Genomic DNA, 27,136 nt, shown 5'->3' with positions numbered 1-27,136 from the left:
CAATTGCAAAGTACCTTCCAACAATACTTTATATCAAAATAAGAATTTAAGTGAGATAAAAAATGTGTAGATCTCATTCTGGGCCTATAAAATGAAGGAGCAGGTAGAAGCATCCTGCAGAGTGTAGAAGCAATCTGTTCCAATGTAATTTTTTGTTTTAATTAATGCGTGCTAATTCCCTTTCTCATGGTAACCTCCCCCAGTCAATAGGAGCATTTCTAGGAGTCCTTTCATTTACGTATGTCACCATAGAGGCTAAAAAGCTTTGCTTCACCTATTGCCATCAGGTATATGATGAAAAGAAAATTATAGAAGAAAAGAAATACATAGATTGACACTTCAAACTCCCTAGAAAATAAGATACTCTTAAAATGTACATAGAACCCAAAAAATAGGCTATGAGACTTAAGAAGTCTTTTTTCTTAATCTCCCTATAAAGGACAGAATAATCTAATTTTAGCCCTAGCAAGGTCTTTAAATCCAAGCATTATTCTGCACTACATCAGAATTCCCAGCCTAGAAACTGTAAACAACTTCCTTGCCATCTGGAATAGCATACTAGAATTCAGGCATTGCCAGGTACATGATTTTATGCTTTCTTAGCTTCACTCTTTATCATTCTAGTCTCTCCAGCTGGTGCAAAAAACAGACTCAAACTACCACATAACTTTAGCCTCATCATAAACTAGTATCTTGCATTCCCATACTTGGTTAGATATCTTCATCACGTCACATCTGCATAACTGACTTCTAAATTATGTGCAATATAACTTATTTTTTATATAATAGAAGGTTATTATTCTGTAAGAAGACCGAAGAAATTACAGAGTTCCTCTCAGAAACTTATTTTTTTACCATTCTGTTGAAAAGAGACTTAATATCAAAGAGAATGTGACTCCTGATGCTTAGACTTTTTCATGTCTGCTGGAGGTCAAAATAAGCTTTGTGCTGTTGCAAAAAAACCATTTCCAATTTCATAAAAGTATTGAATAATTCATATGCAAATAATAAGCATTCCATTTAAAGATAGATTGTTAGATGATGCTTTAAATGTTGAGGTTTTCTGCACAAATCTCATTGAAAGGTCTGGTATTTTTAATTGTGAAAAAATTGTGAAAAAAATATTTTACATTTTAATTCAAGTTTGCGTGGTTTTCTATTTTAAATATCCTGAAACATTACAAATGTGCTTTCAATAAATGCTGGTACTAAATCTATTTTACATATGCAAATCTTGAGTTTTTCGGAGCTAAACAAATACAGATTGTTTGTACTGAATGGAAAAGACTTGTGATAATTCTACATTCTCTATGGAGAAATGTAGAAATTCTTAATAGACCTTGATCATGCAAATGGGGTTGTCTCTATATTTGCTTTCAATTTTATTCCAGATGCCATAATCACTGACTTTTCCTTTTGGATGTTTGTTTGTTGCAGGGTCCTCCGGGTCCACCAGGTCTCCAGGGTCCTGTTGGTGCCCCTGGTATAGCTGTAAGTAGCTTATTCAGAGCAAACCCCAATCTTGCCATAACTCATCTGAAACCTAGAAGCTCTTTGAACTGCATGCCCTTACTCGGGAATGTATTTCAAATCACTATTAACAGTTCTGTCATTGTCCCCTTACATGCAGTTGTTTATTGCAAACAAGCCTGCATAGGTGTTATTTTATTGCAGATTTGCAGCCAGGCAATAATTTGAAGGAATTATTCAAAATGAGATAGTGTAAATAGTGAATGGGGCCCATCCTTTCAGTGAACTTGTTTGATGGTATGTATGACAGTCAGTAGTAAAATCAGCTCAGTACCAGATGCATTTAAAAGAGGGTATCTCTTTTCAAAACCTACCTGATACAGGGGGATTGATTTTGATTTTTATTTAGAAGGCTTTGAATTCTTCTGCCATGAAGATTGGTAGAACTGTATGCTGCTCATATTTACTAATATGTAGGTATTCGACAGCTAGAATGCTTATGCAGATGTGAAAGAGAAATGGTATTCAGTGAAAAAAATTGTGGGTATTATTTGTATTATTTTGTGAGTATTACTTGACCACCATTAAACCAGGGCATATGCTGTTATTCTGTCTGTATAACAGATTTCATTCAGTCAAGGTAGTGTACATGCATTTGTAAAGACATTACACATGTTTGGAGTCCTCTTCCAGTCATTTCCATGGAGCTTTTGCTGTTATTATCAGACCTGTGATACTTTTGTTTTTTGCTGTTTCTGAACAGGGAGGTGATGGGGAGCCAGGCCCAAGAGGTCAGCAAGGGATGTTTGGGCAAAAAGGTGATGAAGGTCCTCGAGGCTTCCCTGGCCCTCCAGGCCCTATTGGCTTACAGGTAAATTCCTGTACTATTTTACCCTGATCAGAACACTGATTCCTGTGTCAAAAGCTAAATGAGTATTGTCTTCTATTAAATAAATCATAGCATCAGTTAATAAGAACTGAAAGATCCCATATTCATAGAGGTCATGCATAAATAACAGATTTAATGCTGAAGGAGATTGATAGGATGCACTGAAAGTAAACTCCTGGCTACCATAGGCTTTAGAATTTCATTCAGTAATTCATTCATTTATAGAGTCCAAAAAATTACGTTTTAACAAGAGCACTTCTTTTTACTGGAGATACACATTTTAAAGAAAAGATTCAACCTGGTGGTGTATTTAATATGTCCTAGTCATTTACTGTATTTTCACAATAGGTTTTGGCAACATAGTGTGTTTCTCAGTGATACCACCGCAGACACTACTTGTATTCTGAAAGATTAGCACAACTCCATGATGCTTATACACTGCTGCCATCACTGGCAGGTTCCTATAGTTTCATGTTTCTTCCTCTTAAAATTATTACTTGATGAGTCAAAAAACACAAAGCGAGCGTACAGTAAAATGTAGGCTTCTCACTGCTGCATCCAGAGAATTACAGCTGAAAAATCCTGCTTTTTGAAAAATTTGATTTGCTTAAACATACAAAACAGAACAAGATGTTTAGGACCTTTCATTCATTTCCATGTAATTAACATTAGAGCACAGAGCACTTTGAAACTATTTCTAATCCACGCATTAAGCTGTAATGTGAATCATATCTTTTAAAAAATGGAAAAGTATAGCAGTAGTGTTTGAATTTATTAAACAGTATTTCTCCTTTCTATCCACCATGCATAAACTGACTCATCTTTCACTAGCCAAACCTTAGCCTGTAGCTATCATTTTTTAAATTATGTTACATAATGCAGTTCACAAAACTTACAATGAAGTTTATAAAATACTGTAAACCTCCTTGGAAGATAAACGGTTCATTACTGCACCAACACCTATGTCTTGTGTAGATTCATATTGCCTTTGAAATTGAAAATGTCTTTATTTTCAGAAATAATACCTCAGAAAAAATATTCCTAAATTTTATTATGGATTGTTTAGTTTTTTAGTATTTTTAAAAGAGTGAAATAAAATTATCCTTATTTTTCTTTGATCTAGGCTACTGTTTCAGTAGATGTTTTTCAACAAAGTCCACCTTCACATTTTAAGTTTAATGTTCACTAAGCTACAAAAATATAAAAATCAATTTGAAATTAAATATTTCAAATGAGGAATTTTATTTCTCTGATTAAGATATTAATTTGAATTTGTTTGTCCATGGACCAAGATCCCATATTTTCTCATGGTATTGAAGTACCACTGAGAAATCAGGAGTTTCTTTTATTCAGTAATGCAGTCCTTATGGTAATTATGAACTGTTCGGGAGTAACAACTTTCTCTGTCTTATATATAATATTCCATGGTAACTATATCGTACTTACTTCAGTTAAATTCTACTGATATTACTTACATTACACATTAAGTAAAAGTATTTTTGTTCATAAAAGTGAAAATTGGTAATTTTGAAATTTTTTTACCTTAATTGTGAATTTCCTTGCTAATTAATTTTGATAGTATTTTTAAAAATAAGGAAGTTTCTAACAAAATGAGTTGGAAGTAAAGAAAATCTGAAAAACTCTGTGGGCCTACCTAGGTTATCTTATAGTCAATTATGACAATTTTACTTAAATTTTGAAACATTAAATGATAAACACCTCAATTAATTCTTACCCAAAAGAACTGAAAGCAGTCCCAAAATACCATGTCCATTAATGCATCAAATACTGATTCAGTGAAATCAGTGGGAATAGGATTTCACCAAATGGCTTTGGAAAGTCTTTTCCAAGACAGAAATATGAAGTAAATCTTTAATTGCCTTCAAATTTTTCTAAATACCTCCTCTGTAAGCAGTTGAATGAGCTGTTTAGGTTTGTCGTGACCATGATTCATAATGGATAAGGCATTCAACTTTTTAAACTAAATGTCTTTTCATGTTCATGAGGTAGAACTGAGTGGACTGTTGGCAAATGGAAGATATTGTTTATTTGAGGTGGGATTCTTCCCTCTGAATATCAGCTCTCTAAAGACTAGTCATCTAGTCCAAGTCTAGGCTTCTGCTCTAATCACTCTTTAGAACAATTAGCTACAAAATCATTATTTGAAATTCCTTACAGTGCAGGAAAAAGTTGAAGTAAATTCAAATTTCATTTGTTGAACTATTACAAGATTACAAAAAGTAAACATGAAGAAAGTTAGAAAGTAATAAAACTACCTATAATCATAACCCTGGCATTACTATTCAGCGTGTACTGTAGTCAGTACCTGTTACTGAAGATAAAATTATCAGCTATGCACTTCTATTTTAATAGAATAGAGTCTAGTACTTTTTAAAATAAGCAAGTATTATATAGAAAAAACCCTATGTCACCATATAAGCTAAAGCCAGCTTTTCTCATGCTGATTATCTAAGGGTAAACAAGCTTTCACAACCACAACACACTGACAGGTCAGTCAAGTTTTCACAGTAGTAGACAACAGAGACATACATCATTTCTAGAAGAGGTATATCTCTGAATTTTGCCAAGTCTTTGTACTGTTCAGATTGTGTCAAAGGAGGGGGTCAGCTGAGGAATGGATATAGAGTTGGCTAAGTTTGTCTCATACTTTTTTATACAGCTTTGTAGCAAATATGGCAAATTGTGCTTTCCAATCTGGTTAGCTACAGTTTGACAACATACTTTGAAAGCAGCAGAACCCAGGTGGTGAAACATAGAACCAGATCGTAATGTAATGTAAGTCAATATAATGCTATTGACTTTAGATCCAGGGGATCTGCTTTTTATAGAAGCCAAGTTTGATCCTACATTTAGGAATGCCCAGCTTAGTGGTGATAGTGCTTCTAGCTGTGGTAACATTATACTAGATATCAGTATTAACATCAGCTATACTTTCCTTTTCCTGGTGTTTGTTATAAGTCAAACTTGGACACTTTGCTTCTAAGGATATGTTTGTATAACCCGATGTAATGCCTCTCAGTAGGATTTATTGCCTCCACTGGACACCTTAATAAAGCAGTTATACAGTTTCCAGTACTTCAGGTTGCTGATACATCTTTGCATAGCACTTCATTATGTTGCACTGATCGTGTTTTCTTTACATATATACGTATAGCATAAATTAAATTACCCAGACGCCCACCCTGGGGGCTAGATAATGATGGTAGTGCTTTTGAAGTCAGCCACCCTAGCATTTGTGCCTGGGCTTTTTCAAAAATTTTCTGCCTCATCTGGTTTAAGGATACTAGGACTATCTATACATTTGCTGTAATATAAAAACCTCTTTTTTTTAATTTTATTTTAATGCAAATAGGTTTTATTTTCTTGTTCCCCTCTGCCAAGTTCCCAAGTTTCACATGTAGATCTGATTTGTATTGTTTCATATTGATTTATAACTCATCATTCCAGGTACCCTACTCACAGTTTTCTTTTCTGTTCTATGTGTTTTAGGGGCTGCCTGGCCCACCAGGTGAAAAGGGTGAAAATGGTGATGTGGGCCCAATGGTAAGACTTCCTCTGCATTGGTCATTCTGGAGGAGATAAATATCATCCATTTATTACTGTCTTTTCACTGTGGCTCACAATTTTATAAGCTGCTCCTGAATTTGGTGCCTGAGTATGAAACATTTTGTATCACAAACTTCCTCTGGGATTTACTTCCCTTTCCCATGTCTGTCCCATCCTTAATATAGAGATTTATGTAACTTAAGAAAATACTCTGAAAAGTAGCAAAGCAGATGCTGTGTGTGTCCAAGACAGGACAGTGGTAAGCAGGTTCAGGAAAGAAAGAGAAAAAGGAGAGACCACTGCATCAGAGTTTGGTGCAACTTTTCTGAAATTCAGGGCATTGTACTTAGCCTCAGGTAACTGCAGGCCACAAGATGGTAAACACTCTTCGGTTATGTTTACTGTTTCTCTGGGTGATCTTGAAACTACATTTCCCAACTGTTTATACTGTTGAGAGAATGCCCTCTGGGCTGGTCCTGACTGAAATGCAGGGTATCTACAGTATACATTTGCCTCCAACACCCTATGCCAAGCCTGTATGCTTTATTATTGCCCATCTGTAGGCTCCATGGTGCAGTACTGCCACATGGCTGTTAACAGACGTACAAGCTGCTCAAGGGTCTTTGCATAGTGGAATGAGTATGCAGGTAACCTGCAGGGAAAATACAATGCAGGAAACCAATCCTCAGGAGTCAGATCATTTCCAGCTCAGATACTGTATGACAGCCTGGATCCCCTGCACCTTGTGAAATCATGCAACGGGTAGCAATCTGGCCCTGCTGTTTCTGTAGTACTGCAAAGATTAAAAGTCCTCTACAGATCGACTATATTATTTGTCATTGGCCAAAAAAGCCCCACTGGACTTAATCTTTATGATTGTAACTATATCAAATTGTCTCTTTGATACAGGGTCCACCTGGCCCTCCAGGTCCAAGAGGTCCCCAGGGTCCTAATGGAGCTGATGTAAGGAATAACCTTTTTTTTCCTCTCAGTAATTCAGTAATAAGTGCTATATTTGGGGTAACTTTTTTCATTTATCATTTATTTCTTTTATCACTGTAGGGTCCTCAAGGCCCCCCAGGCTCAATTGGCTCTGTTGGAGGCGTTGGTGAAAAGGTGAGTGTTGATAATAACCTCCTAGGAATAGAAAACATTGGAATAAGAATATGAATATACATTTTGATTCTGCTTTGGAGCTACATGGGTATATTACAGTTTCCAAATATCCTTCATTGATCTAGTAATTGTTAATAGTTATCTAGCTGTACTAATGGCTGACTTACCATGGTTGGTCTTTTTATTTCACGTTTTACATCACAAAAATATTTAAAAAACAGAGGAAAAAGCTTTAGCGCAGAAAAGGTATGTTTCAGGTGAAGGATTAAAGTAAGGTTATGGTTATTTCCTTAACTACATAGTTTGATGTCTACAGTAACATTATTGGTTTCAAGTGTTTTTCATTTTATACTGCTGTAGCTTAGAATATCATATAACCCTCTATCTGGAACATTAAGAATATAAGCTATTATCTAATATATCAGTGGTAAACATATCTATGAGGTGAAGCAGTCCTGAAGCATCAATATGTATCTGCTCCTCATACAGACAGAAATAGTTCAAATAAAGTAAAAAATCTGAGGATGATTTGTGCTAGTTGAAAACCTGACTGAAGACTGATGCTGTATGACATTGATTCATCAGAATTTTGTTCATTGCTATTTTCAGTTCTCTATTCAGAACATTTCCTACCAGTATAGGGAGTGGTGTGGGGGGTTTTGTTTCGTTGGGTTTTTTTAATTTCATGCTTTACCCAAATAACGTGTCAGATATATCCTTTTTTTCTTAAACGAAAGATATTGTATGCAATAGACATAATGGCTTTTTTGTGCGTGCTTTCATTCATCAGTGTAAACTATTATAAAATGCTCAGCAAACACAAAATATAAAAGTCTCTTGAAATTCCTATTTATGTTTATTTTACTGAGTTAGATGACCTCAGCCAGCTTGTAAACCTAAAAGCATTTTGCTGTAATGTTACAGAAATGTTACAGATTTAGTATTCGTTTTTTCTTTAATTTTGCATTTGGAAAGAAGATTTTGAACAAAGCATAAGGTGCAGGAAACAGAAGATAATTATATTCTAGTCCACTGTATAAATAACTTATTGAGAAACTATATAGATTGCTCTTGAATATTTAAAAAATTGCCACAGAGTATCATATGTATTCAATAAAACACTGATGTCAATGAATCCTAGAAAAGACATCCCTAGGAATGTCAGTATTGATAGCTTTTTAGAAAGATCACTGTATTGATAACATTTCAGAACATGAAGCAAGTTTTTCCTTTTTATTCCTGTCCCATCAGATATTTAAATTTTCCCTCATCTTTCTCATACACCATTACTGAGCTTCTGCACTTCAAAAGTCTTAACTTCTGCTTGCTTTCATTTATCCACATATTCTCTTTGACACAGTGTACCAATATTGTACCTTCAGGTACAAATCCATCAGATCTTTGAATTCGCAAATAATGACTCAAGTACCAGGTCAATCAAAATCATATATATTTGTTATGATTCTGTTCTTGATCACTGTCCAAAAGCATGTCACTCTGCTTCACAGAGCTTTTAGGTATTCTTTTCACAAAATAAGGAAGTTCCCATTATTTTCCCAGGATCATTTGTATGATTAATAATAATAAAAAAAATAATTAAAACCTGCAGTTTGTGCTATGGTTTCTCACAAACTTCTTGTCCACACCCTGTAATAACAAAAGATCTTTCCTATAATGCTCTTCAATATTGTTGACATCTACTATAAAATTTTGGTTGTCTATTTTTTTCACTTTTCTTTAAATAGCCCTTCACTTACATTAGGGCCACGCCAAAAGGAATCACCAACTTCTCATCAGTATGACCAAACTATTCTTTGAGTAGACTCTTCAGATGTTTCATGATTTTTTCCTACATGTCCATCAAATAAATCACTTACCAGTGCTCTGGGATATGGTAGGGTACTGGAATAATGTAATATAATATATGGCTTGATGGAAAAGTATCCAACTTTGTCTGCCGCCTTTTTCTTTTGAGATCAAAGGGTATACAGCCCAAGAAGATTAAAATATTAACTTTATACTGTAGGTTTTTCACGGTAGCAAGGTCATGTCTTAAGCTGACAATGCTTCATTGCATTCCCTGTTTCTCAGTGTGGCTCTGAGCATCAACTCACCTCCTGGTAGCAGTGGCATTCTTCTGTCTTCAATCTTTTTTTACCTAAAACTGCCTAAGGCATACAAAACATGATGTCCTCCTGCTTGACTGTATTATTAACAAGGATATTCCCTCTAATCTCCCAGATTTGTGATGTTGTTCCTCCAGCCTATCTTGAAAGAGAGTTTGGCCTCATGAAGAGCTGCAGGATTTGTTTTTCTCTCTGGGAAGAGTACCAAAAACATGTCTGAATTTTAGCGTTGGTAGAGATGGCAAAAAAAGTTACTGGAAAAAGAGAGTCTGTCAGCAGAATACAGAAAAAAATGGGCACTGTGGGAAGAAAAATTCTTCCTGTGAGCGCTAGAGTACTGAGAAAAATGTTTCTTATGAACCGCCATATCCAGGATTGCACCCATAATATTCACTGCTTTAAAAAAAACCCTTGTATAATATTGTGGCCCATTGAAGTCAATAGGAATTTTGTCATTGGTTTCAATCACCTTTTTTAATTTGTACTGTTTCATGATCAAATTACATTCCGGTAATTCTATAGAAACATTGACTTATATTGAACTCCTTACTCCTTTGTTTCTCCCTGTGACTCTTCTGTGTGATTTAGAATCCCTATTTGCAATAATCAGCCCCCCAAATTTAATTCAAGAACATGAAATTCAGCCTGTTTATCACTGGTTGTCATTTTTATTTCCTCTTGCTTATTTCCCATATTCTCTGCATTCACACAGAGAAGCTTCCAAGTATATTATTTTGGAAGTTTTTATTTATTCTAATTACTTTTCCTCCTCCTCGAGTTTTAGTACATGCCAGTAATTTTCCTGGTTAGGATACCTTCCTTCTTAATTTCAGTTCCATTTAATGAGTTCTGCAAGCTTAGAAATGATAAAGAGTTGTTTTGTCAGGAGGAGTTGCCTCAGTGAGAGGGCAGTTCACACTTTTAAACAAAACATGCATTTTCTCTTTTCCTTTTCTTCCCACATATTTTTTCCCCAACATTTTTATTATGTCAGCATGCTTTGGCCACTGCATCCCTTTCAGGAAAGACGTATCAAACTACAGATAATGTAATGCAGTGCTGATTGTAGAGTGTGGAAAAACATTTTGGCATCCTCCCTGTCACTGTTGGGGAGTGAAATAGATTTGCTTACTTTCCTATTTGAATGGTTAGACTAGGAGATACTGTGTTATTAATATTAGGGTTTCAAAGCCCCCTTGTCTTCTGGCAAAACATAAACAAATTTTTTCACACTTATTGCCATGTATTTTTAACTAGCTTGTTGTTTCCTCTGCTGAAGACACAAAGGCCTAAATGTTCAAAGACATCTGCAGTACAAATGTGCATGTAGCCTTGCATTATTAATGCCTGTAGCTTCCATGGAGCAGTCTAGAAGTCTTAAGACTTGCACTCAACAAGAACTGTTTAAATCCAGCTTCCACCCAGAGATTCTTCTCTTTGTTGTGCTTATAATTAAGAAAAAGTGGGAAATCCAAATGTACCAACACATGATTAACTCTAGTTAGATATCAAAGGCCTAACGTGCAGTAAGTTGCTCACGACTCCTCAAAACTGGGCCTTAGGTGTTTTACTTTACATAAGAATTTACAACAGAGAGGAAACAGAACAAGTAACATTAACCTCATACTTCTCTTCCACAAAGCCTAACAAAATAAATTTGTCTTTCTAATTTAGGTTAATCTGTGATAACTGCACTGAGTACTGTGCCATTCTTCCACACTTTCTTCCTTCCATAGCATGCATTAAACTGGCAGAGTTAATGAGTAATGCAAAATTAATGTCTTGCAGAACCTAAGTGTTCTTTCTGTAGCCTCTCAGAGTTTCGATCTGTTTTACTGTAAAGTCTCATGTTAAAAAACCACTACATTCGTCTGGGTTTATACTCCTTCCTATTATATAATTCTAAAATAATTTTTAAAATAGTATACTAATAAGTAGTCCAACACAGTAAATAAGTGAGATCAATAGTTTAAATGCTTAATCAGTCATTGATTTATACTGCAGATGGAAGTGAGAAAAGAAAATCAATTGAGTATTCTGGCCCTGAGTTTAAGAACATGTCCTGTAAGTTTTCACAGACATCTTTATGTGTGCATATCATTTTTCTGCACACCTGTGTACAGACAATTGCAAAGATGCTTAATCAAGATGTGTCTAAGACAGTTTATGCTGCCTGAATATCTGACCTAACAAATTACTTTTAATAACTTTACATGACTCACTGACTTGATCTCTTCTCATTCTTCTCCATCTCTCCAACATGCTTCTAAACATAACCCCTCCCAGAAAATATAGGACAGCTTTAGAACTTATCTTTTGATTAAATTTAGCTCTCCACAGAGCCATAATATATGTAACAATCACACATGCATACCTATGTGAAAAGGGATTGTCTTCTGGAATCACAATTTTTCTCTTTTGTTTGTTTGTTTTTGAGGATAGTAAAAAGGAGCAAAAGTGTAACTGAATCTTTTTCACAACCCAGTCAGTTGCAAAGTTGCCTCTCATTCTTACACAATAAATCACCATGTCCCAGAATTTAACCAAAAGGTGTCAGCCTTCCATTCACTATCTCTTGGTCTCTGTGCTTTTTATGGACAGCTCTACACAACTGGTCATAATAAGGAAAACAAAGGATTTTTAAACTACTGTCCTTAGTCTGATAGAAATAATTCTGCTTGCTTAATCCAAGGCAGTTTTCAGAATAAAATGTGTCGGTGGAATGACATGACTTTGCAGGTTAGAATGTCTCTTTTTGCTCTTGAAATTGTCAGAGGAATGCTTTGCCTTAGAAAGACATGCTAAATTTTGAAAGATCTGACCTGATAAAAAAAGAGGGGAAAAATTCTAGAGGTGGAATATATCTACTATTATATCATAAAATCTATTTCCCAAAAGAACATGAGATATTTCCCATGGAGAAGGTGTACCAGATTCTGAATTAATACCATCATTACCAAAAATGCAAAGAAAGACAAGGGCAAACAAAAACTTACAGATTGCACAGTTTTTAGTAGCTATAAATATGCACTGTGTAAATATATATCAGCTACAATCTTCTCTATCAAGACATTGTTTAACTCCCTTAACAGCTGACTAAAACAAATACAACCTTTCATAGTACCTAATATTTGGAATATAAAAACCAGTGTCAGAAAAAACAAGGACTGCATACAGGGAAGAGTAACATTTTTTAATAGAGCAATGATTTAGAAGTATTAATGTGAAATGAAACTTTAACTGGTCTCATCTTTCACAGATGCCCTTTAAGGGGAACATCTTGACATTTTCTAGCCCTTCCAATTTTGTTGCCTTCCACACTGCTGCTTATTGGGGAGTTACTATGCACAGAGCTCATATAGGTTGTCTGGATCTGCCAGTTTCAGCATGCGTGCATAGCAGGGACCCCTGAGATCCCAGGAGCGCAGTGTTCCCCCATTGTCCTCAGTATAGGTCAATATGTTGGAGATGTGTTTTTCAATGGCATGGGTAAAGAGCGGATTACAAATCAAATGTGAGTCATCATAAATTACAGTATCATTTGGCAGAGAGGCAGAAAAAGAACTCGTTCTCTGAGAAGCTTAGAAGGGGATTATACTGGCACAAGTGCTTGTCAGGAAAGACTTGGCACAATTAGTGCTCAGATGTCACTCGTTTAGTTTGTCCTGAAATGGGGACACTTGTTGAAAGGGTCTATGTTGTGGACTCTGTTAGATATAAAATATCTACTAACTTGAATAAATCAATTTCTTGCTAATTCCAGACCTCATTCTCTGTTGCTACGTAAATCTAATTTGATTGATACTAGGCATGGACAAAAAAACCCAAACCAAAACTAATGATGCTGCAGTTCAGTAAAGTTCATGCAGAGGGTAAGGAAATTATGGTTATGAATTTTCCTAGGAAACATACTTAATGCTTATTGATCTGATGTATCCTCTAGATGATTATTTTTTTTTAAATAACAAATACTGTATCACTGAAGCAAATGACTATTAAGTACTAAAAGGTATCATTAATGTTTAAGATTGATGCAAATTTAAGTATGTCTAATAAAACATACCACATTTTCTAAAGGCAAATTCACCCTTTAAAAGTGCCCTTTCTCAAGGACATTCTAATATTGCTTCTAAAATTGTGGTTATCTGTTAATTATCCTATTCTACAATCCAGTTGGATACTTAAATCTTCCATTCATCTAATGTAATATTTATATTGGGGCAAATTCTGGTCCCAGTGAGGTCATTGTACTACCATTAACTTGTATGAACAAAAAGTTCAGTATCTACACCAAATTTGTCTAAGATTCATATTTTATGGTTTATACTTTTATACTGTCTGCATGGAAATGACAGAGATGCATTCAATATTGATTGAATTGTCATAGAATAAAGAGTGGCATGCAGGCCATAGAGGATATGATGGATACACAGATTTATTCCAAATCTGTGGTTTGAGTTCAGCAGAGGGGACTAGGTGAAATGCACTTTCAGCACTGGAGTACTCTTGTTTATAGGTATCATTATTGACAAGGTTCATTTGGTTTGGAAAGAAATACATATTGGGGAAAAAAAATCCCATTAGCAGTTACATTGAGAAATCCTTTGGAATAAAAATATACAGAACTCATATCTCAGAACTCCATGACAATCATAAAGCAGATTCTGTTATCCTTTCACAAATTTGCGTGTCTGTGATGCTAATAACTAAATATTCTACTAACAGAGTAGTTTTTTATAAATGTTTATTTATCAGACCACTGAGCTAGAAAACAATCAGTCATAACTAAACTTTAAAATTAACAATTGCAAAGACAGTCACTGAGCTAATGCTGTGTATTAGCTCAAAAAGAGACTAAATTAACTTAAATGTTCATTTATTCTTGTATAATCTTTGACTTGCACAGATTTCTGTGTGCTGTTGTCCTTAAAGCCATCTGCTTTACTAAACAATTTTCATCACCAGTAAATACATAGCGTACACCTTTGTAGCCTGTGGTGAAAGTTTTACTGTTATGCTATAATCTTATCCTTATGTTTTTCCTTATATGATTTTTTATTCTAAGTACCTATAGAAACAGTATCTTCACTCCATTTACATTAATTTCCGATTAGTATGCTCTTACTTGTAGAGACTTGCTTCCAGGAAAAATGTATTTTCTAAAGAAAAAAACATACAGAGTTGATAGACTTTGCTTTTTTTTTGTGACTAGAAAGCAAGATGACAAACAGGAAATTTGCAATATATGGGCTAATAAAGGGGAAGATCTTACAAAGCCCAAGGGAAAGTTAGATCCCTGTCTCACAAAAACCTTAGTTTGATATATTCTCTCTAAAATTTCAGAATCCATTTCTGCAAAACTGTATGTAACTCAATCCCCTTTAGGTAGACCCAATAAAAGACGGTTCTTGTAAGCTGTTCACATGAAAAAGCATGAGAAGAACATGTAATAACAGAAGTAAAATCATAGAATTATGTTCTCTAATGATTCATCGATTTATCTCACGCATTTACAGGGTGAACCTGGAGAAGCTGGTAACCCTGGGCCTCCAGGAGAATCTGGAACATCTGTGAGTATTTTGGTTTTCTCTTATTATTAACCTTTATTATGGTGTGTTTAATTTAGAAAGCATTTAATCAGATTTCTTGTGTAATTGTATATGTTTTCTTTAAGTTTTTAGTGAAGAACTTATACCTTTAAAATGCAATTTGTTTCTGTATAATTATAGCTACATCTTGTACTAACACCTACAGGACAAAGCTGAAGCCTTCCTAAAAGAATATCTATTGTTTTCTTCCAGAAGTATTAACTTTGACATGCAAGTTTTTCTCTCTGAAGCAGTTCCTTGATGCAAACTGGGTTTGCACTGTTGGCACTTGACCTGAGATTTATAGGTTTTTCAGTCTGAGTCTGAGGTCCTAAATTCACATTCAAATGCCAGTATTTATTAAGGAGTAACATTGTCGAGGTCTGAAAGACAGTTTTGCTATTGGGATCTCTTTTTAGCCATTCAATTTCCAGATGACATTTTTGTGTTCATATGTTTTCCGCAGGGTCCAAAAGGTGAAAGGGGAGAAAAAGGTGAGGCTGGTCCACCTGGAGCAGCTGGACCACCAGGTGCTAAAGGACCTCCAGGTGATGATGGGCCCAAGGGTAACCCAGTAAGTGAGCTTAATAATTTTAACACAAAGCACTGTGAAGCACTGCTGATGTTGTGCTACGTACAGAACTGTATATAATTTTCTACATTTGAACTAAATTCATTACATGTTTCATAAAATATTTGTGATCATTGCTACCTGCTTGTCAAAGGATTACATGTTCCTTGTTATTTTCTTGATTTATCTAGGGGCCAGTTGGTTTTCCTGGAGATCCTGGTCCCCCTGGGGAACCCGGTCCAGCTGTAAGTATACTTAAAAACCAGGTTTAGGTCCTAGTCTTGGTTTGTACTAATTTCTAGTTAACCCTGCCTCTTCTTTGTCTGGGAATGAGGTCTTGCCTGTAAGATCTGTTGCTTTTCTGTTCGTATATTTCTTAAGGCTTAAAAAAGGTTTAGAAATCTTTAAGAAGCTTGAAAACTAACGTCCTTAGGAAAATGCTCTGTAGAAAGTGCTGTTAGTTTTATATATGAAACTATGTTACTTAATGTAGCTGAAGTTTGTATCTTGTTTATTTTCCTGTGAATTATGTAGGGTCAAGATGGTGTTGGTGGAGAGAAGGGTGAAGATGGTGATCCTGGTCAACCTGTGAGTTGTTTCTGTTATTTTTTTTCAGCTGCGTGTTCTTTTCTATACTAACAAAGTATCTTTTGATGAATCAGTAGTTTCTATACATTCATACTCCTAAAAATATTTTCTAAATGGATGCTTTTTCTATTATACCGAAAAATATCTATTAATTTCCTTGCAGAGATAGAACTGCCCATATTATAGTAACAATCAGAAGCAAGAGTTCAATTTCTTTTAGAAGTAGAAACAAATGATGTGTTAAGGATTTGTCCTGGAGCTGCTGAGGAGCACTAAAATTAGAGCAACTCTGAGCATAACAAAAGGAGAGCTGCAGCCAAATAATCTTCATTAGCTGACCTGATGAAATGAAGCAAGATCTTGATGTTTCTGCTTTAAGAAAGCTAAAAAGTAGCTCAGCAATACCCATATTAAGCATCAAAGTTCTTATATTTCTGTAGATTCCCATATTACAATATCATAAATTTAATTTTTTTTTATTGAAGAAAAGGTAGTTTTCATTTTGGAAAGTGTCTTTCTAGCTCTGGAAGTACTGATTATCAGGAAATTATCCTATACAGTACAGACTCAAAATAAAAAATGCCAGCACATTGAACATATGGTTGGAAGTAAGTTATAAACTCAGGTTTACTTGCAAACTTCAGGAAATTAATCACTGTATGTCTGTCTTAACAATGAGTACTTTCAGAGAAAGTTCCTGAAGAAAAGCTTAGCAAACTATTAGGAACCCTGAAATAAATAAGAGTATCACAGCTTATCAAGATGGAGTAGCCGTCAGTAGCCACACATGACTATCAGAGCAAAAAGATTTTTCAAGAGAAGGCCACCCATGGGGTAGCTAACTCGCAGATGTCAGTGAAAAAATTTAGTGGAAGTAACAACTTCAGCACCTGAGAAAGCAAGAAATTTCTTAATGGAGTTAGGCAGTAAGCTAACACCATATGTTACTTCTGTGTGGCCACTTCCTGGTCTGAAATGTTTTGTTGCAAACAGGAAGAGAAAAAAAGAATGACTGCAGTAACAAAAACTGTTAAGAATTTCAAAAGACCACCCTAAGAAAGGATTTGTTGAATAAACAGGTACACTTCCATGTGTGTATTTTTGGTACTTTCTGTCTGTCTGTTGGAAGGGGCCAACATATTATGGAAGTTTGTTGCATTTAATAAAGATTATAACTTTCTTCTCTGTTTCCATTCAGTTTATAATTTTCCATTGCAGGGTCCACCAGGTCCTTCAGGTGAAGCTGGCCCACCTGGTCCACCTGGGAAAAGAGTAAGCAATTTCTCATTTTCTCTTGTACATGTCTTTTTCTGAGGCGCTATGTTCTAGAGAATTTCAGCTACTTGTATGCTGTTTGAAGTTTAAGTAATGTAATAGGAGGAATGAAAAATAGAAACAGCAGAAAAAAACCCTTTAACATGCATTACATGGAACATGGGAACAAAAATAGGTACAGAGGAATGTATTCCTTACCTATAAATGCAGTTTTTCTTTTCACCCAAGCTAATATAGTGTTTGCTAGGGTAAGAATTTTGTGTCTGCTCATAGATGTGAGTTATTATGAGAGTAATACAAGATATCATCCCTAGGCACATGGCTGCTACCAGGGAACAGGAAGAATGTGTCTGCTTTGGTGTCTTTAGCCTCTGAAATAAAATAATTTCAATGCAGCTTTTGTGTAAACCTATGTCATCCCCTCTGCATACAAAATTAACATTCAGACATTTCTGTAACTTATGAAGCTGTTTCATTATTTCTAAACTCTTTGAAGCTTCACTGGCTTTACAAATACAGCTAATCAAAACCAGCAAATAATGTTACACTTACAGAACTGTAGTAGATGCATCAACCTTTAGGTCTGCTTCAGAGATCAATTAGATGTAGTTTTTACACTTAAAAAAAACAAGAGAGGGGGGCATCATAAAATGTAAGCTGAGAGCTATTTAACAAAATGCGTTAAATTGCTCTTTTTAATAGTCTTGAGTGAACTGACATGCCTGATTAGTTTTATCTATTTTACACAATAATCTATTCGCTTCACCAACTTGCAAAACACTTATAATGCTGTAAATCATTATGGTAGCATTAGCAACCTTATCGCTAGACCTGAAATATGGCTCGATTGAATATTAGCAATTAGTATGTTTGTTTGATGTCAGATTAGAACTTCCTATTTTATTATATAGAAAGGCAGTAGCTCATTCCTAACAGATGGGATTTATTGAATCTGATTGTACCTAGACAAAAAACACTTTAGAAACACAAATATCATGTCACTTGTGGTTTGACACAGTTTAGGGAAAATGTATGGCTAAATATTGTCAAGCAATCCCTTTCCTGAATTCTGAAGAAAACATTTTGTAGAATCAGATTCTGTTACTTGAATACCTGAATGTTTCAAGCTTGTAGGGAGTCTGTACTGTATGTATACCAGAGAGAAACAGTGAAGTATTGAAAGCTTCATACTTTGCTGGCAGAATAAACACAAAAAATGCTCTTCATTAGTTTTTGTCAGTTCTATGGTAGAATCAGTTTCAACAGAAAGCCCTAACAAGTGTCCTTTCATCCAAAAGGAGGTACCATTTCAGCAGTAATACCACTGTCTATGGAGGTGCAGCTTTGGCTATACTACTAGAAAGCCGCATTCCACCATGTTTTTTATTTTGCTGTCTCTGAAACAACAGGCTGGCAGAGCTCAGGATTCATGCTTTTAATCTACTCCCTGGAACTCCTCAACTGTACAGTCACTTTATTTATTCTGTTACTAATTTTCATTCCCCTCTTCCCCTCTATTTTGGAACTGACCTGGCCTCCGTTTCACTGCCCAGTCTTCTGAAATTACATTTATTGCCAGAGTTTTCAGAGTTTTAAACAATCTGTGTTTAGTATTGCTGGTTACAAAGAGGATCCTCTGGCTTTCCCTGGGAAGCAAATTCTAGTGAAAGACATGGACATAAATGCAGTTTTCCCATTGTATCTAAGAGACCAGCTACAGACACACATAGTGACATTCAACTATCAAGTGAAGGCCAAGAATAAACTATTTTTCCTGGTTATTGATGGATAACAGTAATAGGAGTATTAGTTGGTGAGACAAGCAAATACCAAACCTGTTTGACTGTTGTGCTCTAAAGGCTTTGATAGTAAAAACCAGAGCCTTGCAGGCTAAGCAAGGGTCTCATAGACAAGCAGTATAGTGAATTTCTTTTAAGAAATATCACTTTAGGAAGTACATGTCAGAACAATATGCCTATTCCAGATTCCTACTCTGAAGAAGTAAAATGGACTAGCATGCTAATGACCACTTAGCTCAAGTCTAAATCAAAATAAAAGGTTAAATCTATGGATGAAACAAAAATGGATCATTAGAGCATCCACAAAATTTGTATCCTAATATATTACTTTTCAGACCTAACAATTGCTCTTCCAAAAATATTTCTAACACTGCCTGTCCGAAAGTTATAATACACCAGATACTTTCAGTTTTATAACAGAGACACCACTGTATCTTCAGAATAAAGTTATTTTAATGATATTATGAAGTATGGAAGAGCAGACAAAAATGCCCAATAGGTTCACGTAGCAAAAATTGAGGGCATTTTTTTTTCTGTATGAGTTCTTTTGTCTTCTCAGTTCTACATAAAATGTATCAGGCAATATGTCCAAACTTAAAGTGTAATGATCATAAAAATCACCATGATAGCTGGAGTGGTGAGGGTGGGGAGCCATGCATTAATTTAAAATTATTGTTATTGAGATCTTTTCTGTCAGTTAAAATTTACCAGGCACTCCAACAACTCAAGTGTAGGAAGGTAAGATAAATAATAATTAGCAGTCTTTCTCTGTAGAAGCACCATCTGTGCCATGCCAGCAATCACAGGCTGTTAGAAAGAGCAGTTCATTTAGCTGCTTTGCACTTGGTGCAGCATTGGCACTGTTTGATAATGAATGCACCCCCTTTGTCTGGCAATCATGATTCATTGTATTTGTAATGTAGCGATCACAGTGGGTTTAGCCCTGCTAATTCATGTCACAGCTGCATTTCTAGATTATGCAAAGACCATATTTTTCAAATACAAACTACCACGCTCAACCCTTTTCAGTTTCTTAGATAGGGTAGATTATAATCCATATGGGAACTTGAGTGCAAGGAATTCTGAAGCAGTAAAAACAATGGGCATGTAAATCAATTAATGTAAGAAAAAAGTCCTGTTTCTAAAATATTCCTGAATTTGTTTATATATCTGCTAATTATTTTTCTTGTTATCGCTGCAAACTGTGATCCACCAAACCAATTACAGAGTACACAAAGAGGTATATGCATCAGAAATTATTATTGGAACAGCAGTGATTTAAATTATTCTTCCTGTTTTAAGGAGTCAGCAATTGGACCACACTGCCCAGGGCTTTTTAGCTTCTCTGTATTCTGAAGAGGTAAAACTAAGTCCTTTACCACTTACAGCTCTTAAAAATACCAAAAACAACAACCTGTCGATACCCACAACAAATGACCGAATACCAATGTGGGTAATTCAATTCATTTTGCATAACCTTGGATGGAAAGCCTGAGCTATCTCTGTTGGCCCAAAGGTTCATACAGTGCTGCAGATGTTTAGCTCAACCCTGGAAAAAGCTTAATTTCAGAAGTAAATGAATGATAATATACTTGTATATAAATAGTTATAAAATTAACATAAATTTCCAGGAGTGGATGGTGAAATATATCAGGCTATAAAAAGTTTGGGCTAAATTCAGCTCTAGTATAAAAAAGTGGTATTAGGTCAAACTCTCATCTAAAACCCTGAGCTTACAAAGCATACAGATAGATGCTTGACTGGAAGAACAGTTCATACCTGTAAAATTAAGAATGTGGTTTAGTGCTTTACTTTTAGGGGCATGCATGTTTTTATCTGTTACGAAGTAGAAATTAGTAAATAAATGGAACTGATGGAATTCTTCTTGTTGCTGGTCCTTAGAACATTGGTTTTAATTTCTGCATAATAAACCACTTGCAGCATTAATGAACAGATGAGTCTTAGGAGGTAATTTTTATAGATTCAGCAAATCGCCTTGTGATTGATCGTGCTTTTGCTTTAAGCTGCTCATTGATTGACAAGAAATAGCTACTTTTAATAAAGACATTTCCCAGGCTAAAACTTAACCTTGTAGGAAAACAGTTGGTCCATTATCTTGAGTACGTCTTTTCTAAACTAAGTATATATAAGAGAACCATTTTCAGAAGAGTACATTAGATTCTAGATACTGCTTCTGTTCATAATTGAAGCCATGAATATTAATTCCCTGACCTGAAAATCAGCCCTTGATAATTTTTGGAGGAGGAAAATTTCGTTTTATTTTTCACTGAAACCTTAAGAAAAGAAAAGATGGGGGACATCAGCAATAGGTAGTCACAGTGCTGCCGGACAACTGCAACTCCTGTTCTGTGACCTTCACCTGAACCTTACCCCATCTCTACATCCTCCTGCACTACTGAGTTCTATGTTCTTAGTCAAACAGAGCTTTTGTAGAGCAACAGCAGGAAATCTGATACTAAAAGCTATTTGTAGTCAGTATCTTTATTTCATAGAATCATAGAATAATTTAGGTTGGAAAAGACCTTTGAGACCATCAAGTCCAACTGGTAACTCCGGACTGCCAAGTCCATCACTAAACCATGTCCCTGAGCACCACATCTATGCATATGTCATTCCTTACAACCTCTAGCCATGTGATATTTTTTCCTTTCATATTTACTGCATAATATTAAGACACGTATCAATTTTTGACTGTCCAAACGTAATCAAAGGGCTTACTGACCACATCCCTGACTTGTAGAATAAAGAACTATATGCCATTCTGTCCACTGTAGAATGACAGGCCCTTTTGGAATCAGTGGATAAACTACAGTGAATAGATAGAAACCAATGCAAAGCAAGTTTAAAACTATTATTGTTTACATGAATTAGTATTGTTCTTTTCCTTTTACTTTTATATCCTGTTTTGATTTTTTCCAAGCTATTTCTTTGGTTTTGACTTCATCATATCAGAGGTGTTAGGTGATGTATATTCTTTTAGATATTCTAAAACGCTAGAAAATTTTGTAAAATGAAGAACTGACATGACAGATTGGGACTTTCATCCTGTATTCACAGGATAATTAAGAAAGAAATGCAATGTTCTTTTGTTAGAATTTACTACTTATTAATACAGTGGAAATTGCACTTTCAGAATTTCTTCACTGGCAATATTTTAGAAAACAGATTATGAGCTCAGTCTCCATGTTTTACAGGGACCTCCTGGAGCAACTGGCGCTGAAGGCAGGCAAGGTGAAAAAGGTGCAAAGGTAATGCATTCAAGATTTTTTTAGGAGCATGGAAGTGTAAACTATATATAAATGAGAATTAAATTGCTTATCATACACTGAGTGTGAAATTTATCAAAGTAATAATAGACAAACCATAGAATACAAATTAAGACCCATAGTTAGTAGCAGTACATGGTGGACTCTAACCAATGCAGGCCCAACTTAGCTCACCCCCCAGAAAAGCAAGCATATGAAGCTATCAAATCTTTTTTCAATAAACTGTCCTGTTATTGCAGTTTAACCCAAGCCGGCAACTAAGCACCACATGACTGCTCACTCACATCCCCCCTGCCGCCGGTGGAATGGTGGAGAGAATTGGAAGAATAAAAGTGAAAAAACTCATGGGTTGAGATAAAGATAGTTTAATAAGTAAAACAAAAGCCATGCACACAACCAAAGCAAAACAAGGAATTCATTCACTGCTTCCCATCGGCAGGCAGCTGTTCAGCCACCTCCAGGAAAGCAGGGCTCCATCATGCTTTACACTTACTTGTGAAGACAAAACACCATCACTCCAAATGTTCCTCCCGTTCCTTCCTTCTTTTCTAAGCTTTATATGCTGAGCAAGATATCATACGGTATGGAATATCCCTTTGGCCGGTTGGCGCCAACCATCCCGGCTGTGCCCCCTCCCAGCTTCTTGTGTGCCCGCAGCCTACTCACTGGTGGGGTGGGGTGAGAAGCAGAAAAGGCCTGGGCTCTGTGTAAGCACTGCTCAGCAGCAACTACAACGTCTCTGCATTATCAACACTGCTGCATTATCAGCACAAATCCAAAACATATCTCCCTCGTAGCTACTATGAAGAAAATTAACTCTGTCCCAGCCAAAACCAACACATCTGTGCAGAACACTGGTTTAGAATCTTTTAAAAAATGGAGTGAGGAAACTTTGCTCTCACTTTGCAGCTTGTATATCCCTACAATGCCAAGCTTAGTCAGCTCTTCCTCTCTGACCTGTTGCTTATGTTCTTTCTAGGGTGAACCTGGTGCAGAGGGGGCTCCTGGAAAAACGGGTCCAGTTGGTCCACAGGGACCTGCAGGAAAACCTGGCCCAGAGGGTCTCCGGGGCATTCCTGGCCCTGTGGTAAGTAAGTGGAGTATATAATATTATTTAAATGTTGCATTTCTTCTATATCCCCTGGTAAAGCAGACTTTATGCCTTTTCTAGGGAGAACAAGGTCTACCTGGAGCTCCAGGTCAGGATGGCCCTCCTGGGCCTTTGGTGAGTACCTTTCCTTTCAGTGCCAAAACAGGAAAAGCGCCTTTTAAAATATACATTAAAGTGTCTGTGCATTTACAGGAAAATGAATGTACAAGTCAGTTCTTAGCACAAAGGCACTATTCTTCTGTGCTGGTATCATTTGATATGCAACTGCCTTCTAATTTTACTGCTCTACTTTAGTAACTAGCTGTGCTGAATGCTGCTGAGTTATACCAAGTAAAAAGTGGAACAAGGCAGTGTTAAACCAAATTCTTGAAATCTCCTGATGAGAATTAAAAATAAAAATAAAATGAATGACACTTACAATCAAAAAAATCTACTTCTGTCCCCACATCAGCAAAGCTTAATACCTTAAATTATTTTGTTTTCTTAGCAGTGGCAAATTTTGTAACTCCATTGATTTCAATGACTGCTAGTTGAGGAAAATACTGTTCATAGGGTAAAAGTTTAGATCATACCTATTCCTTAGAAAAAAGTAAATCAGAAGTAGGGCCAAAAAGGGACTTCTACAAAAGAAGAAAACATGCTAGTTTTATGAAAGTGAAGAGCTGTTGTTCATTGTGGCAGTCCTAGGAAATATGATCCATGACCAAAGTATTCAAAAGTATCTGAATGAACCAAGCTCCCAGTTTCAGGATATCTAGGACATACCACAGTTCTGTTATGTGTTAAGAATACAACTAAAGCAAGGGAAGCTTATAGATGACATATTATCAAATTGTATCTTTGCTTCTATTTACATTTGTTATTTTAGTGCACTTTTTCAAACAAGCTGAAAAAACAACACTGAGCACAAACTGCACAATATTGGTGTTCTTATTTAGCAGTATGTGCAGAAATGCAAATCTAAACTATATGTCCAGCAGGATAATTCTAAACATGCCGAGCAAAGGTGATTCAATTAGTGGAAATATCTCACGTCCCTTGCTTTCTAAACCTGCTGAAATAAGGTTCACCTCTGTTATCACAGCTGAGGGACATACTGGAATAAAAAGCTTTGAAACAAAATATAGACTGTTTTAGTTTGATGCAAAATAAACAAGTGTTACACTTTCAAGGTATTTTACAGTTTACAAGCAGTATTATCACATACTAAGCAAAATCCACTCTGTTATTTTGGCCAGAATATACAATCAGGTTACTTTAGGAGGGTAGGGCAGTAAGGGGCTATCCTCTACTTTAGGAATTATGTGGCTTTCGAAGGGGAAAAGGAATGCTGTGGGTAGGAAGTGTGAAGGAAATCCTCTGTTCCTTTTCCTGTATGGACTTAGAGGATATAAAGGATACAGGTCCTTAGGTAGCCTTAACACTGAAAGTTTTTGTGTAAGCTGAACTCAAAATTTTTTCAAGAGCATTCGTGCCTCCCCAGTGAAAACTCAGACTCTGAACATCAACTATAAATTAAATCATTCATGCTACAATATGCAAAGAATCTCCCTTCTTTTTTTCATTTTCATGTCAGGCTTTTCCAGTATATAATAACTAAAGTGGAAAAAATAGGGAATTTAAACTAAAATGCTGCATAAAACAAGACTTTTACTCTAAAACAGTCTTCCACCTCCATGTGCATATGTGAGCATGAGCAACTGCCTTTTCTTTCATTGGCTGGAACACTTTCACGGGTGAAAGTATTTGGGTAACTATTTATGTTTCCAACACAACTTCTTAACCTATAAGCAAAGAGTTTCAGAGCATACATTTTTATGCCCCACACACTAGAAAGACTTTTTTCCCAATGAATAGTGATCTGGTGCATAGGTGTATCCATCAATTGCTTCTGTGTATGTAATTACAGATGGTATTATAATGGCATCTACATAGAATTTCATTTTTCTCTGTCCCTGAGAAACAATAATGAGCAAAAAATGTACTGAGGAAACCTTACACTATAGCTCTTTGTTGCCCTTCATTTTAACATTCTAATTTTTTCTAAAGTCTCATGGATAACATAGTGCTTGTAAGTCAAAGGTTGGAACAATGAATGAGAAGCTGCAAGGGAAAGGACTCCCCTGTGCTAAGCCCGTAATAAAAATCTCTTCTCTCCAAAGAGTTTATGATGGGAATACCACTATAGTTTTTAAATTATGTGACAAGTTAAAAATAAAATGCATGGGGACAAATCAGGGAACTGAAAAGCAATCTCCTCAGTTACAATTCTGTGCTGAAATCTAAAATCCAATGAACAGTTATTCAGCAATAATAAGCATCCCTTTCCGACATGTCAGTCACCAGAAGCCTCCAAATACATCATCAAAAGATCTCTCCTCTAACATCCAGGAGCTTAAATACTCAATTCAAATCTGAAGCTGAGTGTATTAATGAACTACAGAGTCCCAAATGCACAGTCTTCCTGTCAGCTCAACAAGAACTTTTTAGATGCATTGCTGCAACGTAAAATTTTATTTTAGATTTTAGGAAAGTAAAGTTTATATGTAAGAGTTGCTGAGGTTAGGTCTCCCTCCTGCCCCTTCCTCCCTCCACAGTAGATTGCTATCAGGAGAAGAATAAGAAAGCAGATTTACAGTAGAGCACAACAACTGCAGGTGAAAATGTCTGATTCTGTATTCCAAACACTTAAAAATTTCACTTTTCACTCATGAATTATGTATTTGCCTAGGCTTTTGCATCTAATGATATCCTGAAGTAGAGATGGAAAGGATATGCACTGAATAATATTTTGTACATGAAGTGTTACGGCACTTTTGAATCTGTGCCAGGTTGAAAAGGTCACTTATTACTGCTATCCATATCATAACTTCACAGATGTCCACTGCCAGCAGGAGACTAGTAGTGATGAGATACTGACTTAGTCTAGCAGCTCTGCGCCTAATGCATACACGTTCAGTGTGAGATTAATAGCCTCTGAGGAACGAAGGCCTTTTCTGTGCTTGCATATGCACGCCCTGGCCTGAATTTTTCACCTTGTTCTGTACAAATTGCACAAAACTGGCATTGCTGTTCTTATGAACCCTAGAAGATTTCTCAGATCCCTCAAAATTATTCTAAAATTTTAAATAAGGATTAAAATATTAAAACAAAACAAAAACTGCAGAAAAAAGCCAGCCAAGGAGATTTTAACAAGCTTCCTATATAATCTTTTTCTGTGCCATCTATCCAGCTGTATTTTTGACTATTGGTAAAATAGTATCTTTAATGAATTGCTCTTATGACCCCAGTAAAGATAAAAAAAGCACTATCAGGGGGAAGGATCTTGCGTCAAATTTCAAGAACAAGATTATTCAGTGTTTTTTTCAAATGTGCAGAAAGTAAGACCTATCCATGTGGACATGTTTATGCTTCACAGTGGTTTCCCAGGTAGCAAGACTGCAATGGAGTTTTTCAATAGATTCTCTAAGCATCAGCTTACATTGGAACCACCTGAAAAAAATCAGTGGTTTTGGTTGTCCCCTCCCCACACCCACCCCAGAAATACGGAAGGGCTTCTAGAATGGTTCTGTTGATCCTATGTACGTTCTTCACAGCTCTGTCTCCTGCCCCAGCATATTTCTGTTTACAGAAATCTAGCTGAATGGAGTAATGTTTAGGGACAACTGCAGATAAAACTTAGAATAAAGAACATTTCTTACTCAGTTTCATAAAATAACATATGTCTTTACTGTGCTGCAGAAAGGATG

The 27,136-nt window shown here is 35.8% G+C and overlaps 1 protein-coding gene across 5 annotated transcripts in view; it reads left to right on the top strand.

The window, feature by feature from the left end:
• The window catches only part of COL11A1 (collagen type XI alpha 1 chain), a 159,038-nt gene that overhangs the window by 121,377 nt on the left and 10,525 nt on the right, over window positions 1-27,136 (top strand). For all 5 annotated transcript variants that reach the window (XM_037404572.1, XM_037404573.1, XM_037404574.1 and 2 more), the window contains 13 exons: window positions 1,438-1,491; window positions 2,234-2,341; window positions 5,870-5,923; window positions 6,836-6,889; window positions 6,989-7,042; window positions 14,685-14,738; window positions 15,223-15,330; window positions 15,519-15,572; window positions 15,862-15,915; window positions 17,134-17,187; window positions 22,205-22,258; window positions 23,256-23,363; window positions 23,448-23,501. In XM_037404572.1, coding sequence (XP_037260469.1) covers window positions 1,438-1,491; window positions 2,234-2,341; window positions 5,870-5,923; window positions 6,836-6,889; window positions 6,989-7,042; window positions 14,685-14,738; window positions 15,223-15,330; window positions 15,519-15,572; window positions 15,862-15,915; window positions 17,134-17,187; window positions 22,205-22,258; window positions 23,256-23,363; window positions 23,448-23,501 — 864 coding nt within the window. The remainder of the gene's footprint in view (window positions 1-1,437; window positions 1,492-2,233; window positions 2,342-5,869; window positions 5,924-6,835; window positions 6,890-6,988; window positions 7,043-14,684; window positions 14,739-15,222; window positions 15,331-15,518; window positions 15,573-15,861; window positions 15,916-17,133; window positions 17,188-22,204; window positions 22,259-23,255; window positions 23,364-23,447; window positions 23,502-27,136) is intronic.

This window comes from Falco rusticolus, chromosome 11 (genome assembly GCF_015220075.1).
Source record: "Falco rusticolus isolate bFalRus1 chromosome 11, bFalRus1.pri, whole genome shotgun sequence".
NCBI classification, from domain to species: domain Eukaryota; kingdom Metazoa; phylum Chordata; class Aves; order Falconiformes; family Falconidae; genus Falco; species Falco rusticolus.
Note: the sequence above shows the minus strand (reverse complement) of the source record. Positions and strands in the feature narration are given on the sequence as shown.